Raw genomic sequence first — 21,606 nt, forward strand, 5'->3', positions numbered from 1 at the left:
CTATGCTTATAACTTGGGTCACTGTGAGGTAGAATGCACAAAGAGTATTTACTTAGCTTCTGTTTGTTCCCAGTATATAGGCATGTTATTAAAGGTCTACCAATCAGGTTTACCCCCATGAGATTTCAACAAGAAATGAGCAATGTGATGAATGAAACTCCATATGGGACCTTCTTTACTGGTGAAGGTAAAGGCAGGAACTTTGGCTTTTTGGGACCAAAAACCAGACTTTGTTAGATGCAGTGGTGTAAGTGGAGAAGCGAAAGCAATGAGTTTCTGGGGGGTGGGGGAGCGCACGCGGAGGGCACGTTTGGCAGGGAAGCAGCAGCGATAGGATTTCCTTACTATGCCAGTTCTATGTCAGGGTTCTGGGCTTTGCTTTTGGAAGCTGAGATTCAAAGCCTGTTTCTCCCATCCCAATAATCTCTTAATAAAATAAACTCCTTTTCTGCTTAATCAGAGTCAACCTCTGTTGCTTAAAATTAGGAATTTAGTCTGAATTTTAAAAATATATAGTTTTCAAATACACCAACAACCCATCATATATTTATAGAATCTTAATTAGGTTAATCTCAAATTCTCTGCTAAAGGGACGCTATGATAAAAATTAGCTCTTAGAGGGTAAACTCATATGAATGTTGCAGTTTAATGTATGAAACTAAGGGTTATGGAATCTCATGCATGGAATCTTAGCTGAACCAATCAAAGATGAGAAGAATGAATGAAAAATAACCAGAAAAAGAATATAGGATAATAAATATCTTTAAAAAGAGAAACAAGAAAAGTTATACATTGGTACATGAATCCCACAGAAAGAAAAGTAAAATTTAATATTCCTATTTTTAAAAATAAGAAAAATTGTGAGATAAGTTGGTCAAAGACTAAGTCAGACATGTAATTCACCCATAATCTAATGGATTTCATTCAAAAATAATGTGATGATAATAAATGATATATCTGTTTCCTACCTGTTATAGACTCGAGTGCACATGTATTAAATAATTGGACTTCCTTTAAAGAGTGAGCACAAGGCTTCCAAAGCAAGACAGGAGCACAGAGAGGTCATGTCAGTGCATATGAATCAGCAATGAACAGAATGTCAAGGAGGTTTTCTCTGTTTTCATATGAGAAGAAAAATACCACATCTCTTAGAAAATGATTTTTTCATGCTGTTTCCAAGGCACTATTAGTTACAAACCAAATTGTTATTTTTGCTTTTTTTTCAAAGGAAAGAACTGATGGCTGAGGAGATACATATGATGGAAAACAACTATATAATAAATCAAGTAGTTTAAAATGTAAAAACTACCCAGTGTCTTTTAGTAATAAGACCATCTCCTTCCTACTGAGATTTTCATAAAGAAAGGAAATGAAAAAACAGTCATTTTAGAGGTTTCAGTTAAAAAGCAGCACGTGAAAAATAACTCATCTCTTAACTATTTATACATTTGAAAAATAAGTCAAAGAAAGGAAAGCAACAGATAGTCATAAATATGCAAGACAACACAAGGAACATTAACCCATTACGTAGTAAGCCTACACTATCCTACAGATATAATTTCTATAGTCCTATTGTTTACACAAAGTTATTATTTTAATAAATGTTTTACAAAAGCTCTTATAAGTGCAAAATTGTTGAATTGTTATTGTTCAATTCTTGTATCTTTCTTGTAAATGACAGAAATTTCTTCTCTCTACTGACCAAGATAGAATTAACACTTGAGAGCCATTATGAAGTGTCAGACAAATAAATGCTAGGATTATACTGCTTAGCTCCATGCTGAAATAGAATAAAGTTAAGTTTAAACAATATTATCCACGCCAACACTATGTCATTTTTTTTTATGATAGTCAGAGAGAGACAGAGAGAGAGAGAGAGAGAGAGAGAGAGAGGCAGAGACACAGGCAGAGGGAGAAGCAGGCTCCATGCACCGGGAGCCTGACGTGGGATTCGATCCCGGGTCTCCAGGATCGCGCCCTGGGCCAAAGGCAGGCGCTAAACCGCTGCGCCACCCAGGGATCCCCTGTGTCAAAATTTAACAAAATTGTTTTTCAAAAAGATTATGTTGGGATCATTACTCAGTTTTCTTAATTTGCTACATAAAAAACTTATTTGCAATAATGACTTGCATATTTGGATCTATTTCAAAGGATTGAAAAAACTCTGACATGTTACTTTTGTTTCATTTTTAATTCCTAGAGGAAGTATAATTTTAAGGAAGTCTGGCATTGGCCTGTATATGAGTAGAAATGTGTACTAATTCCAAGAATATACCCATCAGGACTTTTGTGAGAACCAAAGAGAATAGGCAAAGTGTTTTAGTTTTAAATACAGTGTTAATCTGACAAAAGATACAGCTAATACTACTTAGAATAGTAGAATTAGACTGGTTTAAAAAAAACAAAAACAAAAACACAAAGTTATTGTTACCTTATCATTGCTACTATATAAGCTGGTGGTGGTTTTAACTTCATAGCCCTGTTTATGGTATGCATTTTAGAGAAACCTCATTTTAACACTTTGTCAATCTTTTACCAGTGCCTAATATGGTCATGATAATTAGATAATGTCAGGCCTGTTCTTTGTATAAATTAAAACCTTAAAACCCTGTAGGAATGAAATAATATTTAAAATAATCTAAACCAATAGTCTTTGCTAGGGTGCTCAAAAGTTCATAGTAGGTGAAAAATCTACTTTAAAAAATCTACTTGGGTAGCCTGGGTGGCTCAGTCGTTTAGCGCCGCCTTCAGCCCAGGGTGTGATCCTGGAGACCCGGGATCGAGTCTCACGTCAGGCTCCCTGCATGGAGCCTGCTTCTCCCTCTGCCTGTGTCTCTGCCTCTCTCTCTCTTTCTCTCTCTTTATGTCTCTCATGAATAAATAAATAAAATCTTGAAAAACATATCTACTTAATTTATAAATTGTACGCAACACATAATTGCAAGCAACTGCCCAACAGAGGTGTGTGTAAGTACACACTCTCCATGTTTTTCTACTTTTCCTCCTAATTTGTCTGGATGGAGCTGATTTACCTAACTGATCTAAATGGGGCCTGTAAAAGTAGAAAGGTGTATTAAAAGCCTGCTAATGGAGAAACTGACAATTCTAAAATGCCATCTGAAAAACAACATGTAAAGCAAATTATCTAATCAGAATTAAGGAGTTAGTGGGGAATCTCCCTAAGTGGTATGCAGTCAGATAGAACCAAGTTAAAATCTTGACTCTCTTTTACTGATCTTGGGCAGTTATCAAATATCAATGACTCTCATAAACTGTCCATAAACTGCAGATATTATTTTAGGGTTGTTTTGAAGATTATATAAAATAGTGTAAATAAAGCAGCTACCATAGTATTTTGGACAAACTTAGCACTCAATAAATGGTTGCTGTTTTATATTGTTTTCTGATATAGAACATTTCACTTCAACAGCCCAGATTTCACTTACACTGAACATTTGTAGGTATTTCTTTAACAGTAAGATCATATTAAGATAATGTTTTTTAGGTTTCTATATTATTGAATTTCCACAGAAACTGTTTCTTCAGTTGAACAATCTCAGATCTTTTAAACTCTTCTCCTCTTTTTTCTACATAGCCTAGTCCATATTTTGGTTTCCAACCAACCGAAATAAAAAAAACCTACCCTGATCACCCTAGTCTTAAATGATATTCTGGATTTCTATTGTAATTATGTCAGCATAATGCTTTTGACCTTTATTCAAGCACTGCCATGTGTTATGGTGTTTACTATTGCTTCAAGCTATTATTTTGTCTTTATGTAATTACTTAACATGTCTTACACTTCCCTTCTAAAACAAGACTTAGCCTTTTAAAGAGCATGTTGCTCTTGGCCCTCCACAGCTATCTGCCATACAGCTAACAAAAGAGAAACATGGGTCTCTATTATACTCTTTTTCTTAGCTTTTAACCTGAAATTTTCATTTCGACATTTTCACAAACTTTTGTCCCTAGTCTTTATTGCTGCATCTTGCCCACAGAGGGAGACTGCTGGTTAATAGCTCAGATTTCAGAGCCAGACTATCACTTTCTAGTTTTATGATTTGGTGGCTAATAATATTCTTGTGAGTAATGAACACAGACACACACAGACACACACACACACAATCCTTAGACTAGTGGCTGGAATATAGTAAATGTTATCTAAGTATTAGCTTTCAGCATCATTGTTATCATCATCTCAATTTTGAGGCCTATGGTAGCTACTGCTTCCTCTGGGTCTGACCTCTGGTCCTTCTTGACCAGCTGCTCACCATTTATATGATGAGATATTTAGCTGTTCTGAGTAAAAGCTTCCCTTGGTTTGGCCCATCTCAAAAGTGATATCTAACTGACAGGCCTTCAATGATAGTATATCCATCAAGTGTGTCAATTCCTAATTGCCATTATATACCTTAAAATTGACACTTTGGCTTTGTTGATTTGTCCTTAATTTGAACCAATTCTTATCATCAGCTAAATTTTAAGAATGTTAGTATAGTGCTGGAGAAAAGTCATCTTAGTATTTAAGAAAAAGTTAAAACCTTTCCCTGAAGAATAAAACCAATTGTCATTGTAATAATTCAAGAAGTGATTGGAAATTTTTAAATGAATACTTTAAATTACTATACAAAATCAGAGATAAACATTTTTAAGTACTAAATGATCCCAACACAAGTATTTACACTTACTGTATTTTGATTAAGAAGTTTTTTCTTTGGGCATCTGAGTGGCTCAGTGGTTGAGCATCTACCTTTGGCTCAGGTCATGATCCCGGGGTCCTGGGATGAGTCTCACATGGGGCTCCCTGCAGGGAGCCTGCTTCTCCCTCTGCCTATGTCTCTGCCTCTCTCTATATGTCTCTCATAATAAATACAATCTTAAAAAAAAAAACAATTTTTTCTTTAAAAAAAAATGCTATTCCCAAAACAGTTAAAGAAGAGTGCATTAACTGCTGTACCTAATCAGTTAATGTATGTATGTACATGCCTAAATTGTCATTTTAATTCTACGTTGGAACATAATGCTATTTCCTGAAACAGATACAATGGGCTTTGTGGAAAGCATTAAGCTGTATCTATAATATCTTTTCAATTACTGAAATGGAAATGATCCATAGTGATCTGCCTCACCAGAAATCATGATTGTTCATACGTCAGCAAATTTTTTCACGGTAATTCTTATGTAACTGACTATGGCAAAATAAGGAAGAGGATCAAGAAATTTTATTAAAATATAAAGTGAAGGATGGCAATAAGTTTTATTTTAAGGTATACTATATGAAACAGGTTTTCAAAGATTTTAAGATTAAAAAAAGTAAAAATTTTAGATCACACCCATATAAACTATAAAACCTTTTAAAACCCATTCACTTCACTGATTTCACTAATCCCTTCTGAATTAAGTTTTCTATTCTTTAAATTTAGAGAGAAGACAAATTTATGACCTCGTGAAACATCAATTGGCAAAATGATTTGCACTGGCTATTTCCAAATCGATATATATTTCTATGTATTTGTTATTGTATCATTTGAAATGGGTGAATTTTTATAAATTTGGAAGATAAGTTTTTTTATGGGTTAACTTGAAATACAGGTGGTGTAGAGTAGGTTTAATTCCTTTGGCATCAAAAAATGAGGTAAGAATGAAAGGACAACAAGCACATGAGAGGATATATTCATTTTAATATGCCTTGGTCAGATAAAAGTATCTTCTTTTTTTTTTTTTTAATTTTATTTATTTATGATAGTCATACAGAGAGAAAGAGAGAGAGGCAGAGACACAGGCAGAGGGAGAAGCAGGCTCCATGCGCCGGGAGCCCGATGTGGGATTCGATCCCGGGTCTCCATGATCGCGCCCTGGGCCAAAGGCAGGCGCCAAACCGCTGCGCCACCCAGGGATCCCAAAAGTATCTTCTTATATGAAACCCAAATCAAAAGTTAGAAGGGCAGATGCTTCTTGCATAGGCAATATGCAGCCTGCCCCAGAATGAGTAGAAATTAATTAGGCCAATTAATCAGAATGAAAATGAGGCAGAAGGCTGAAGGCAGAAGGAATGTCAGAAAGTGTAATTTTCCACACTAATGCATAAATAATGTATAAAAGAACTAGTATGATGCAACTAATTTTATGCCATGGATTCAAAACCCCTCAAATGATTTATCAGTTGTCAAGGAAAATGTTATGCATAGTGTTTATAGACTTTAGAACCATAAGAGATATTAGAGATCAGACAGTACAACTTCCATAATATTAAGAGGAGAAAAGTAAGGCACTGTAAGATATTAAATAACTGTCTTGAAATCATGTTTAATTCAAGTGACTGTCGAACTGATCAGAGAGTTCATTTTGGCCAAATACCATCTTTTAATAATTAGTTTGAGATGCAAATACTCAAGAATATGTAGCAAAACTGGACTAAAAAAGTCCTTTTAAAATTAAGAAATTCTGACAATGCCTTGACCACAAAAACTCTGAAGTGAAGATAATTGCTTTTTAGTCTTCACTAAAGATCTAAATTAAAAGGATCCTCTAAAGTGAAGATTATTTTCCTGGAGGTGATTTAGAAAACACAGGCCATAATTCTGGTTCTTAAGAGGAAAAAAAAATAATCTTTTATTACATTTGGACAAGATTTTATTTTTTAGGAATCACTGCTTGGCTGTGAGTAGTTGTTGCTTGCTGAATGTTATTCACACTTCCTCCCTCATAGCAAGCTCATGTGTAACAGTCTTAACTTGTGGGATGGGTTGGAACACTCCATTCTAATCCAAGGGCCATAGGTCATTATAAACCACAAATTCTTCCTCTCTAGGGAAGTGTCAAGGGATGTGGTCTTTCCTATCTCATTTTTCTATAATCTCCTTTAGCCTAAAATACAGTTTATGCCACTAATCACAAGATGGAATATATTATAATAATACCTTATCTGGTAATTAGTATCAAGAGAAAAATCTTTTCCAGAATGGCACCTATGGAATTTCAATTGTCTAGTTATAATGAGGCATAATGAAAAAATAAATATTTTAAAGGTCTGAAAGGAAGAAATTTTCTCCACAAAATGATTTTGATGGCCTAGAATATGAGTTGATAAGCGTTTCTCTATAAAGTGTCAGATGGTAAATATTTTACATTATATGATCCTGATATACCCAGCTGTTGCAACATGAAACCAGCTAAAAAATGATACATAATGAATGGGTATGGCTGTGTGTTTCAATAAAATTTTATTTACAAAAACCAGTAGCAAACCAGATTTGACCCATGGGCTATTGTTTGCAATCTCTTATGTAGAATTTATAATGATTCAACAGAGTGTGGACCAAAATGTAAATTTTAATGAAATACAGTTATGGCCTTCCCAATGCAAATCACTATACTTACTTAAAGATATGTAGCTGACTCACAGATAAATTTATTTTAAAATCTTTTCAGATTTTCCTATTTACCTTTTCTTTACTGTTGTATAAATTATAGTGAAGTTTTCTAAATTTATTAAAAAATTGGACAATTTTAGGGGAATCTGGATGGCTCAGTTGTTTAACTATCAGACTCTTGATTTCAGCTCAGGTCACAATCTCAGGATCCTGAGATGGAGCCCCATGCTCAGTAGGGTGCATGCTAGAAATTATCTCACTCTCTCCATCACACCATCACCACCCACCCACCACCTGCCGCTCACACGTGCTCTCTCTCTCTCTCTAAAATAAATAAATAAGGGACATCTGGGTGGCTCAGCAGTTGAGCATCTATCTGCCTTTGGCTCCGGTTGTGAACCTGTGGTCCCGGGATCGAGTCCCTCATCGGGCTCCCTGCATGGAGCTTGTTTCTCCCTCTGCCTCTGTCTCTGCCTCTCTCTCTCTCTCTCTCTCTCTCTGTGTCTGTCATGAAAAAATAAATAAAATGTTTTTTTAAAAAATAGTCATTTAAAATAAATAAATATATCTTTAAAAAAAGACAATTTTTATAAACTAATGGAAAATTTATTATAGTTGAGGCTACAAAACACTAGTTTTTCAATTCCAAGTTAACTGTGAATTCAACATAGTAACAATCTTTTTCTAGGCTTAACAATATAGAATTTTATAGAGGATTAAAAAACTCTATTACTTAGAATACTTAAAAGGAGGTCATTTTTATCACTGGAACAAATCCATTATTAATTTGAATTATCTTTCTGGTTGATCATTTAAAAAGCTCTCTTTTTTTGGATATTTTGATTCCATTTTAAATTTTTGGTTATTATTATGACTTGGACTAACAATATAAGTACTATGTATCCAACTTAGTAAATAATTTAGTATGGAATTTCAGTGTAAATTATAATTCACTTAATTAGTACATGTATAGATAGCCCCTTTGTCTTATTGAAGATGTTTAGATTAGATGGATAAGTAGTACTTATAAGATTTGGTAGTATCTCTATTGATTTAAGGATAACTGGTAAATGGCATTTAAAAGCAAAATATTTTCTCAGTATAATTCTAATTCTTGTGTAATTTTAATTCTAATTCTTCATATAATTTTAATACTTAAAAGGACTGGACAATTGATTAAAAACTTGACTGCATACACACAAAAAAGGCATCCTTTGGATGCCTTTGATTCTATGATCTATGATTCTACTGCATCTTATACTGTAGAGCAAGTTATAAGTTATTTGCAACGTTAAGCATTTGGATTTTTCATTCTGTTTCCCTATCTTTTAAAAGTAAAAGACTAAAGGGGAAGATGTAAGGAAAAGAGTCTTCATTTCAGCCTTTTAGTGAACTTGGTAAGGGTAAGATGATGTCAAAGAAAAAATTGTTTAGGACAATAGACATATAAAGACAGGAACTAACACAACATTAGACTTCTTCCTTCAAAGATTTCTGAACACTTCAAAAGGGGAAGATTACTTCACAGACTGGAATATAAGCCCAGTTGGAACCACGGTCTATAGGGCTTTTGAGGTGTCTAACGCTGAAAATCTCAAGTTGACTCTCTAGTTAAAAAAAGCTGGAGAGGAGAAAGGAAAATTCTTGTTCTGGAAAACTGTTCTTCTCTGATGCAAATAGAAATCCATCTTACAAAGGAAGAAGTAGAGATGAGTTGCCCTAATTTAGTCTTTTGGAAAGAGACAAGAAGATTATGAATTTGCTAAAAAACTTTTGTTTCTTCTAACTATGACTTTATAAGCTATGAGATATCTTATTTTTTGTGAAAAATTTCCAAGCCCAAAGATATTCATACAAATTAACTTGAAATACTAAAATCCAGTTTTGGAAAGAAGAAGAATATAGAGAATCTAAATTTTTAAAAAGTTATATAAAAAAGAGGTCTAGTAATTAGTTGGTGCTCCATTTCAGATATTTTCTCTCTTTTCCTTTTTTATGGCTTTTCTGTTTGAAGAGATGGAAACATTCAAATATTGAAAGTATTCCACTATGTGATATAAAAATAACTCCCAAACCTCTAAGTGGAAGTAATAAACTTCCTACTAGTATACTGATTAAATCAGTTCTAATCTTCTGGAATAAACTTTTAGAATCACACTATAAACTTCAGAAGGAGAATGTCAAATATTAATCTGAAAAGCACATTTTTCACTAGCAAAAAATAACGCTACTAGGAGTTTCTGCTCCCCCCCCCCCAATAGTGCAGTGAAAATGATAAAAGTCATAGCACATATCATTGAGTCCTTATTTTAGCTGTCCTACTTTATCATACATTTATTATTACTAACTATTCTGTAAGGTCGATATTAAATTTATTCTCCTTACCATATACAAGAATAAGCATAAAGAAGTGGAACTTTGGTGCAAATAGAACCAAATGTTATCATGATTTTGTTGTTGTTATTTAATAAATGTTTCTACATGTGAGAACTTTGGCCTAATACAAATGAATACTAATTCTTTAATAGGATTTGTGAGAACACACAGATTAAATTGGTGGAGTTCATTGTCAATTCTCTTCAAGGTTTAATTTGCTCACAAAGAAACCAGATAAATCCTAGAAGGCTATTTCTTGCTCTCATTTTAAACATTTGTTATGGCAGCCGCATGACTCATTTTGATGGGAAAGTAAAGAATTTTGAATTTTTTAAGAAAAAACTTTTCCATTTTAATTAAAAATACTAATCTAAAATGTTATGAAAGGCTTGCTTTGTTCTATAATCTCGTGTTCAGATTTAGGGCTCAAGTAATAATTGGTCATATATTAAGAAAACTTGATAAAAATGGATACACCCATAAGACATCTTGAATTTATTTGAAGTCTATGTTCTTTCACTACTGCAGTTGCTGTACATATGTGGAAAGCATCTATAATTCCTTTGCTGCATGACTACTTTTAAATCAGACTATTGAAAATAAGCATTTTGGGGATACATATGGAAATAGCAGTTTTCTGAGAATATATCACTTTCTGAAAAGCCAGTTGACTATTTTTGGCTCCAAGTTTTCTCTTCAGAAGGTTAGGCACATATCAGGAATTTATTTTGGTGAAACTGCTTTTAAAAACACCTGGATAATATGCACAAAAATTTAACCCACACAAAATGCTTCTGTGAATGGGTAATTAGTGTACTGACAAATTCTCCTTTGTTGAAACCTAATGTCAGCTATAGAGGGGTGAGAATTTTCTCTGTATCATTACAAATTTGACTTCAAATTAAGAGTGGGATTAAGCTGCTCTATAAAGTGCTTTTACTGTACTCCTAGCCTTCTACTTAACTGCCAACTGAAAGATAATCTTACATTTTCTATTTATTTTGCCATTTTGACCACCAATTAAGTTTAGAAATCACATGTCAGATTTCCTCATATACACAGTTTTATGCTTTATTTATATTTTTATTAATATGTTATATTACATATCACACATGGTAAATGCTATGTTTATATATTTATACCTAATATATTATATAATCCTTAAATATATTACTTCTATAATATATGACATGTTGTACCAAACATATAAAACACAAAACACTGTGTATAAGAAAATTTATATTACTTATTATGTACTATATTAGAATACGTTTATTACAGAGATTACATTAGACATCTTATGTGTTTATCTTAGCTGTTACTTGAAACTAAAGATTTGTTGAAAAGACTACAAATTAAGTTTGACCTATGATCTTCAGCCATTGCTCAGACTCACACCTTTATAATAAGTCACACATTGTACCAAAGTGACATTTATTTTGTAAAGCTTCAATATGTAGTCTGAATTCTTTGAAGCATATTCTGAATTACGTTTCCAAAATGGAACAATGACAGAAGAACCTTAACTTGGTAACTGTACTGAAGTCTACTAGAACCACAGTGGTGTTAACACAGTCAGAAGGCCTAAAGGGTGTATGCAAATTTCAACAAACAGTGTAAGAAATGAACAAACTTATGGTAAAAAATCTAAATATCTAAAACTGTCTACTTTCTTCATGAGGTAATTTAAGTTGGAAATGCTAGAGGTCATTTCTAGGAGTCTAACAAGAAGTTATTCGTGCTGCTTTTGTTGACAGATGGAATTTATGTTTAAAGATGTAACTATCAGAATATATAATGATATCAGAAAAAGAATCTCAGAGATTCTTAAATTAGATGACAAAGGACATTTTAAATATTTTAAAATGTCATGTTATTGTATGAAAGCCAATGTTTCAGCTTATGGAAGCACAAATTAAAACCCTTCAGGGGATACTTACTCTTTTCTGTTCTTTTACATACTCTATCAATTCGTCTCTTGTTCTCTTCACTGCCTCTTCCACAGCCTTTTCACTTCGCTTCTGCTCTTCTATTATTGCTGCCTTAACAGTTTCCTGTTTGTGGGAGGAGGAAAAATAGTCAGCGAGGTATGCACTATGACATGTTTGTGTCCGTTTCATATAAACTAAAGTTTCTCTGCAATGGGTTATACTCATTCCGTTGAAAGTGTATCTTTAAACAGTAATAAGAATTTACAAAATCTTTTAGGATGTTAGAGATTCCACAGGATTCATTTTTCTAAACTGAAAGGGAAAAGAAATGGAATAAGCCATTTATTGCAGGGAGCGACTGACAGACTCCAATGGCTTCCTTACCAACCTTTCATTTGATGTTTACATGATTGATTGCCTTCCTGTACTTTGCACTATCCACATAAGACTTCCAACTTGTGTTTATTCTTCCAAGAACACCCTAATGCTCTAGCTGTTTTATTCACGTTTAATTTTCCCATCATACAGTAATCAAGTGTGGTCTGGGTGAAGATTTACAGCTAGTTTGGTCCTTCTGCCAGGTTAAGTTGTTGAGAGCTGGACACATGAATAAGAGGTAAAAATTCCACCCTCTGTGCTAATATTTGAAATGAGAATCTGGGGAGGAAAGTGGTACTTCCTATTTTGCTGAAATTGCAATCAAGTACTTGGAGATTTCAGAAATTCAGATGAGAAAAAAGGCTAAAATTCTGAAAAAGAAGTAGAATACTTTTCAGAAAGTAAAATAATACTAAAATAATGTATCATGGAGTGGACGAATGCCACAAAGTAAACTTCTTTAACTTGTACTTATCTATATAGGTAGCATCCTTTTTTCATAGGCCATCAGTTGGGAAAATGCCTTGAAATTTTGCGGGAGTATTTGTTTCATTTTATTATTCTTGAGGACTCTTCATTTTGTAGTGTATGCTGGTTTTTGTTCAGTTTTTCCCTATTAATTTTAGATATGTGTATATAACCCAGGAAATACAAAATAATATTAAGAATTTCCTACTGTGAATATACTTACTGTTGAAAATTTGAAAATATAGAAAATTATGAACACAAAACAACATAGACACACACATCTTCACACTCGGGTATAAAGAGTGAGGCTCAAACTGTACATACTATTTTCTAACTGATGTTTTACACTTAAAATATATTTTGAATATTTTAATGTGTTATACATTTCTTCATAATATGATTTACATTCTGTTACAGGGATATGTAAGAATTTATTCTATCAATCCTTACTCATGTGGATTTTGGTTGTTTTTAATAAAATAAAGCAGTGATGAGGATCCAATATAGATTTTTGGTGCATGTTAGGTATCTCTGTACGATGAATCAAGAAGTAGAATCATTTCGGCCAAAGGATATAATTTTTGGTCCTGTTAAGGCTTCTGACCTTTTGCACACATTATTTTTTCAATAAGCAGCCCATGGAAATGGCTGTTTTCTTACATCCTTGATTATATTCAGTCCTATTAGTTTTTAAAGCCTTTGCTTATTTGAGGGAGAATGACATCTTATTTGATTCTATATTTTAAAAAGATTCTGTGATATTCAGCATGTTTCATAGAAATATTAGCAGCATACATATCATCTTTTATCATTTGCCTGATCATATCTCCTCTTCCTACTTTAATAAGGCTATGCTCATAATTTTTTGGATTCTTTTCCTAAAATAGAAAATTCCTTTCCTAAAATAAATTGAAGCCACAAATCTGCAAATCCTTATATGGTGGTAACTTTGAAAATGCTTACTATTTTATCTTCAGTCACTGAATACATTAAGATTTAGTTCCATTGATAAAACAGAGTACTAAGTTGTTTCCCTAATTATTTGGGGAGATTAATGTGAAAACCTATGATAAATGTTCAAAGACAAAAATGAGAACAAATTAAATTATTTAAAATAAAATAATCTACTATTATATTTCTTACTGGTTTCACACTAATTTGAAATTTGAAAATTTTCATATTTTGGAAAGGCGTAAAAATATTACTAAGCCCCCTGAAATACAACATATTAATAGTTCTGTAGTAGAGAGTCTGAACATTCATACTATGTGGGTAAATTAAAAGTATAAAAAGCTTCATATCGGTTCAGGTCAGGTTTTGTCAACAGCTGAGGCATAAAATCCTTAGTTTTCAGGGTTTTTGAAATTTTATAACTGCAGATAATAACTGTAGACCTGAAAAAAAAAAAAAAAAGAACTGTAGACCTGGATTATCTAAACATTAAAGACAAATCCACAGCACATTAAATATCAATCAGAATGTTTAACTAGCAAGGGTCAAATCAGTAAATTTGACTTGTTTGGTTGAAAGCAAAAACATCAATTTAAATAAAAAGGGTATATGCAGAAAAAAACATGAAGAATTAGTAATCTGTTCTTCCACTGGCTTTTGAGGGGCTGAGAGTTTATTATCTGCTCAATCCTCTTTCCTTTTTGAGCTGATAACCATTTTCATAAAAAGCTTCTCTTAATTCAATTTTCCTCTCCAGCTGGGAGTCAGTTGACAGTCAAGGTTGTGAAATCCATCCTTAAAATACTTGCCAACAAATAAATTCTTTGAATATACTACAAAAGTAAAGTTTACGCCATCTAATTTGTAACCAGACCAAATTCTGAATTAGTTGGAAATAATTAGTGAATTTTGAGTGCATTTATACAAAGTGCCTGTGAATATCTGCCTGTTTTGTTGAATTCCTTACGAGACATGAGAATTAGTCTAAAATAAAATACACCTCACAAAGAATAAAGATTTGTCACCAATGAGTATATTCAAATAGGCGATTTATTATAAAGAGTATTTTCCAGAATATTTTAGTAATGGCTACATCACTGGAACATGGTATTCTCTAAGGCAGCTTTCTCAACCTCAGCACTATTGACAATTCTTTCCTGGGAGCTGTGGGGGATGTCCTGTGAAAAGTAGCATATCTGGCATCTACTCACTAAATTGCCTCCAGTTGAGAACCACTGATCATATCTGGTAAATAGTTTGGAGGGAAAAACATCCATTTGCATATATGTTATGATTTGTTCAAATATATCAGTTATGTTTCTCATCATATTTTAAATATTATCTAAAATATATGCAATAAAAAATAAAATATATATAGAAAGTCATATACAAATGATTATATAGCTAGTTTTTAAATGAGGAAAAGAGGTCTATACACTAATTTCTTAAAAACCTGAATGACTGGAATCCATTTCTATTCTGTAACAATTAAATACATCATGATGAATAATATCATTTAGGGCTAAAAGTTTATGTGACATTTTGTATATGACTTTTAATTTCTCCTTATTGCTTAAAAGTATAGTTGTTTTAGTATCTCTTAACCTGCCATACATTTCAGTTATCATAGAATCTTGAACTAATAAATGATCTGTGGTTGTTTGTTCTTTTTCAGTGTAATTTAGTGAAGCATTAAAACACAGTTAAATTATGGAAAAAATTTCAGCAACCAACTCAATTCTGGTCTGCGGGCTTATAAACCATAGTATCAGAAGTTCTCTGGGGCAACTGTGTGCTTTTTTTTCTATACACAATGTATGCATATTCAATAATTCTGTATTATTAAAAATGTTGCATGTGGTTGTGAAAATGTACCTTAGAAAATGAGTATTTGAACCATGAGTCAAGTTGCCTTATAGTTAAAAAAAGTGAGACTTCCATTTCAATACAAATTTATGAGTTCAAACTGTAGTTCTATCAGTATTTTTCAGATATTGATGCAAATGCAAATAAAATGTCTGTACTTCAAAATCCATTTACTGTGCAGTTGAGAAACTTTCAACTAACTTTCGATTGGAAGTAATTAATCTACACTCTAATGATAGTAAAATATAAAATTGAATAACCCAATTCTATAAATGTTGCTCAATTAAAATAATATGCTCATTGACTGATACCAATATTTGATAGTATCTAATTCACGCATTTTTAAAGATGAAATACATAGAATCTCTTAACATATCAACAGTAATGAACTTTGCAACCATTTTTCATGATAGGGTATATAACTTTGAACCACAATGAAGCAAAATGCTATCCTCTCCAGAGAGAATTCTATTGTCACTAGATGAATATTATTAAAAAAATATTATCGGGGCACCTGCATGGCTCAGTTGGTTAATTGTCTGACCCTTGGTTTCGGCTCAGGTCATGATCTCAGGGTCCTGAGATCGAACCCCAAGCCAGCCTCTGTGCTTTGCAGGGAATATGCTTAAAATTCTCTCACTCTGCCCCTCCCCATGCTCTCTCTCTAAAATAATTAATTAATTAGTTAATTAAACTCATCGTTATATTTTGAATTTATTTAATAAAATTTGTGAAGTTTTTTCACTTGTTATATAAGCACCCACATAATATTATCGATTGTCTCTTGATCCATTTCTCTAAGGACATGGGGTCAGAAATGATCCTGTTATTGTAGCCACATTATATTGGCCTGAGCAAATAGCATTGTGAACTGATTCCCAAATTCCTATCTAATTGTCTAAGTATCTTCTCAGTATATTCAAAGATACCAGACATTCTATTATGTTTATCTTCTTGGAGGTATATCTCATGTACATATCTCCAAATGGGATTGGTTGTTCTCTATGTCTGTTACATAGCTGTCTATTCTGGATCTCCCTCATGGATATTTCTGGAAATGCAGTGTATCTCTCTTGAACTGTGACTCCAGCTATCTGGATACCATTATTCTTTCTTGTTTTGTAAGAGAACCTCCTGCAGGAGATTCTTGAGAAAAGGCACACAGGAAATAAAAGTATTGATATTTCCTTTGTCTGAAAAATTACTCTATTCTACCCTCACACTTAATTTATAGTTTGGCTAAGTGTGTATTTCTAGCTTGGAAATTTCTACAATTTTAAAGGTTTTTGAGAAGTCCGATTACATTCTGATGCCTCCTCAATTGCATAAACTTTTCCTTCTATAAGAAATTTTACACATATTCTTTATCCCCATTTCTTAAAAATTTCATGACAAACCTAGTTATAGGTCTATCTAGAAACTCAGGTCTTACAATCTAGAAACTCATATGAGTCCTTCAATTAGGGAGATTTACTTTAATAACAATAATACTAAAAATGTTATTTCTTGCATTCTATTTTCTGATTTTCAAGAATCCTCTGATTCAGCTAATGAACCTCCTAAGTTCATTGGTTAATTTTCTACTCTTTTCACTCCTATTTTCTGTTTCTTTGTATTTTTACATCCTTGTTTCTGGAAGACTTCTAAAACTTCATTTTTTTTAACTTTCTCTATATTTTAGTTTTTTAATCTTTTACTTCACTTAAAAATAGCATCCTCTTGTTTCATAGACATAAAATCTTCTCTTACTTTTAAGAACCTTGATAATAGTTTTTGTTGTTATTCTTGTTGTTTTACTTTTCCACACTTTACAGAATCTGTTTTAGTCCCTGTTTTTCATGGGAAGTTATCTGTTCATACTTGACTATTTGCTCATGTTTAAAGAAGAGAGCACTAAAATGCTGAGTAACATCTCTGTGCTTGCAGTTGTGGTTTATGGACTGTGATCTTAATAGCAGAGTAATCTGGCTGGGTTGTTTCCTTGGGGCAATTTCTGATACCAATATATTTAGGTCTTTTATCTTGGGCTGTCTAAATTCCTCAGAAAAGAATCTTCCAATTTCCTGTCTGGTTGTCAGCATTCTGAGACCTGTGATAGGAAAAATGGCTATGGTTCTCCATAAGTAGCATGAAACTTTTTACCTTGTTGTCCTCTCAGCCCTATGTCCACTTTACTTTGGTGATCCCTGGTTCAGAGAACCTACGTTTTATTTTATTTTTTCCAGAGAATTAACTCCAGTTTTCTGTCAGAAGTGGAAAAAAAAATACATGAGGGCCTAGCTGCTTATTAAATAGACTTTCAAACTTTCTTCTAGTTGAGTCTTCACCTTTCATTCCCACTTCCAGAAATTTCTAGTGCCACTAACAAGTAAGCCTTTAGGAGTCTCTACAATATATACTAGTCTTCTCAGTTTCTAGTTTAGGGTTCTATTTCACTAGTTTTATTTCAGTGGAGTTTTAGAAGAAAGTGGATAAAAATAAGTATCCTGTCTGCTCTTTTTAACCAGATATGTATTAGGAAAAATGTATTAAACTTTTTATTTTGAAATAATTTTAGATTTACAGAAACTTGCAAAGGTAGTACAAGAGTTCTCATATGCATTTCATCCAGCTTCCCCTAATATTAACATCTTACATCATTATGGTACATTTAACAAGAAATCACACAATAAAAATGAATAGATTACAGATTTTATTTGTATTTCATCAGGTTTTCCACTAATGTCTTTTTTCTATTCCAGGATTAATTCACAGTGAAACGTTGCAATCAGACACTGTATCTCATTAGTCTCTAATTTCTGACAGTTTCTTGGTCTTTCCTTATTAGGACATTGACAATGTTTTTTTTTTTTTTTTAAAGAAAAAGACTTTCTTTCTTTATTTGAGAGAAAGTGAGAGAGATCACAAAGGAAGAGGGAGAAGAAGACTTCCCGCTGAGCAGGGAGCTTGATCCCAGGACCCTGAGATCATGACCTGAGCTGAAGGCAGATGCTTAATCAACTGAGCCACCTAGGCACCCAAGGACATTGACACTTCTGAAGGGCACTTTTCTGGTATTTTGAAGAAATCTGGATTTAACTCTTTTTTTTTTTTTCTCATGGTTAGACTAGGGTTATGACTTGGGGTAAGAATACCACAGAGATGAAGCATGCTTCTCATTATATTGTATCAGGGGAATGTGGCCTTAAACATAATTTATCACTGGCAGTGTTAACCTTGGTCATTTGGTTAACATGGTATCTGCCAGGTTTCTCTGGTATAAAGTTGACATTTTTTCCCTTTCTAAAATTTATTTATTAGACATGAACAACTAAGTCCAGCCAACACTCCAGGGGGCATTGAATTAAGTATCATCTACTGGAAAAGTGTATCTATATTTATTTTTAGAGATACATGAATATTTTTAGACTATACTTTCTTCTATAGCCATAAAACTGTTCCACTTTCTAATTTTTGCTTCAGTTCTAGAATTTATATTTTTCTTGATAAGTTTTCATTTCATTTAAACTTTACAACTGATTGGTACTAAGTCATTTACATTATGTTTAAAATTTGTATTGCATTTATGTTAGGTCACTTTATTCATTCCTCTGACAATGTTTATTAAAAACATCCTTCTTCATCAATCTTGTCAAAGATTTGTGAATTACATGCCTTTTAAAATGATAATATTTTGAAACTTTTCAATACATGTTGTAAATTTCTGTTAGAAACTTTATTATTTCTTTCTATTTTCTTTGGATCATCCTATTCTTTCTTTTTTAACTGTATTAGTAAATTAGGTGTTAGCTCATTCTTTTCCTTTTTTTCCTATTTTCTAATATATGTATTTAAGATTATGATTTTCCTTTGAAGTACCCCTTAGATGTTTCTCACAGTTTTTTAAGTAAATAACTATTTTAATAATGACTGCATTATTTTTTTGTGCTTAGCTTTAAAAAAATTTACACATAGTGAAATGCACAAATCTTAAGTGTATGTACAGCTCAATGTATTTTCATCTATCTATCTATCTATCTATCTATCTATCTATCTATCTATCATCTATCTATCTCTATTGGCCAGAAGGGCACTTTGCCACCATCACCTTGACCTTCCTCGACAAGAATGGAGAGACTGAGCTGTGCATGGAGGGCAGAGGCATCCCTGCCCCTGAGGAAGAGAGGACACAACAGCAGGGCTGGCAGTGGTACTACTTTGAGGGCATCAAACAGACCTTTGGCAATGGTGCACACTTATTTTAGGGCTGGCAACAGGGGGTCTACCTGCTATTTTGGGCCAGCCCTCTCTTGACTGGGGCTTGGGACTCCCAGGATTGCATCCCAACCACTAACTTGGGGCTGGGGCCCTTTCCCTCCACGTATACGTTGGGTTTGTGCATGTTTTCTGCTAGGTGGGATCAGAGGGTGATTTCTCTTTTATGTGTACATATGCTAAATAAACATAATTAAAAAAAAATCCCACAGGGAGTGGGGTGGGGATATGTGTGTGTGTGTGTGTGTGTATATGTGTGTGTGTGTGTATATATATATATATATATATATATATATATATATATCTCCACCCATTCACCCACTCCCAGATCAAGATAAAGAGTGACTATATACTGTAGAAAGTTCCATCTACCAGAGACAACCACTATCATAATTCCTATCAAATGCCTCAGACAGATGAGCTTTGTCATATATCTCATTCTTCCTCATACTGGAGCAATTTATGCATTTGCCATATTCCCTAGTATATTATAAGGTCCTTGAACACAAAGGCAGAGTCTCATTCATGTTTCTAATCTCTGCATAAACTACCATTGGTCATGCACATAGCAAGTATTTGATATGTAGTTCCCTGGATATGCCATCTTTCTCTGGTTGAAGTGATTTCCCCTTAGCCTCCTCCTATGATGATCAGATGTACTGCTTAAGCACAATTTAGTTTGAGTATCATCATCTGTACATCCCTGGCATGCTCTAGACCTCCCACATCTTCTCATAGGGTGGTGAGTTAGCTCCCTTTGTATGTGCTCAGAGACACCCGATATTTCTATCTCAAAGCACTCTATAACTTAAAAGAGTAGGGATCCCTGGGTGGCTCAGTAGTTTAGTGCCTTCGGCCCAGGGCGTGATCCTGGAGTTCCGGGATCTAGTCCCACGTCAGGCTCCCTGCATGGAGCCTGCTTCTCCCTCTGCCTGTGTCTCTGCCTCTCTCTCTCTCTCTCTGTGTCTGTCATGAATAAACGAATAAAATCTTTTAAAAAGATAAACCCTTATAACTGTAATAACTGCTTTACTTGTCTATCTTATCAATGAGATCTCTTTGGAATCAGGGATTATATTTACTACAGTTCATATTCTTTATGACTAGAACTCTAATATAGTATCCGGCACAGAGTATAGATACATAATTCATCTTCAATAAATGAGTGAATTTGTTTCCCCAGTAAAAGAAAACCAACTAAGGGTAGGTACTGTAGCTTATATTTGTTTTCCTCAGAGCACCTGTATGGTGGGTTTACCCTAGGTGAAAGCTTCCCAAAGTTTCTCAATTCACAGCTCCCTTGCTACCTCAATAATTTTTGTCACAGTGGAAATATCTAATTGTTTCATTTACTAACTAGTAAGGTCATGACATAGTAGCCATTTGAAAAGATGATAAACAAAAATTGAAATACAAATACTTCAATTTTATCTCTAACCCAAATTACTTACTCATTTTATCTGAATCAGATATTACTTATCTCTAACCCCAATTCATTCATGTAATTTTGTACATAGCAGGAATTGCACAGCTCCTTATATCTTGGCATAAGATCATACAATGACATTCTTACTTCTTGTTCCACATGGATATTTGCATAGTACTTGTTTTTTTTTATCACAGCAACCCCAAAACCCAACTTCACTACAGTATGATGTACTAGAAAGGAAGGTAAGACAAACCAGTACTGCCAAACTAGTAGTTAACCTGATTTTCAAAAGATCCCAAGTATCTGTGTGTTCCCCTCTAATATTTAAAATATCCGGTAGCATCCTTGTGAGTTCACTGTAGCATCTCAGGGCACCTTTATGCATTTTGGAAACTACAGTGTTACATAATCACAATAAACATCCATTCACTCACTGTTTACTATTCATAGTACTCTGCTAGGTGTTAAAATGACAGAGGTGGTTAAGATAGTTGCAATCATAGGGATAATAATAGTAATAATAACATATCAAAATGGCAGCAGCCATCTGTGCAACACTACCACATATTATGTTCCAGAT

The 21,606-nt window shown here is 33.4% G+C and overlaps 1 protein-coding gene across 3 annotated transcripts in view; it reads right to left on the minus strand.

Annotated features, from left to right (window-relative positions):
• Window positions 1–21,606, minus strand: part of CCDC91 (coiled-coil domain containing 91) — a 326,884-nt gene that overhangs the window by 43,393 nt on the left and 261,885 nt on the right. For all 3 annotated transcript variants that reach the window (XM_072765661.1, XM_072765662.1, XM_072765663.1), the window contains exon 12: window positions 11,690–11,803. In XM_072765661.1, coding sequence (XP_072621762.1) covers window positions 11,690–11,803 — 114 coding nt within the window. The remainder of the gene's footprint in view (window positions 1–11,689; window positions 11,804–21,606) is intronic.

Source organism: Vulpes vulpes, chromosome 8 (genome assembly GCF_048418805.1).
Source record: "Vulpes vulpes isolate BD-2025 chromosome 8, VulVul3, whole genome shotgun sequence".
Classification (NCBI taxonomy): Eukaryota; Metazoa; Chordata; class Mammalia; order Carnivora; family Canidae; genus Vulpes; species Vulpes vulpes.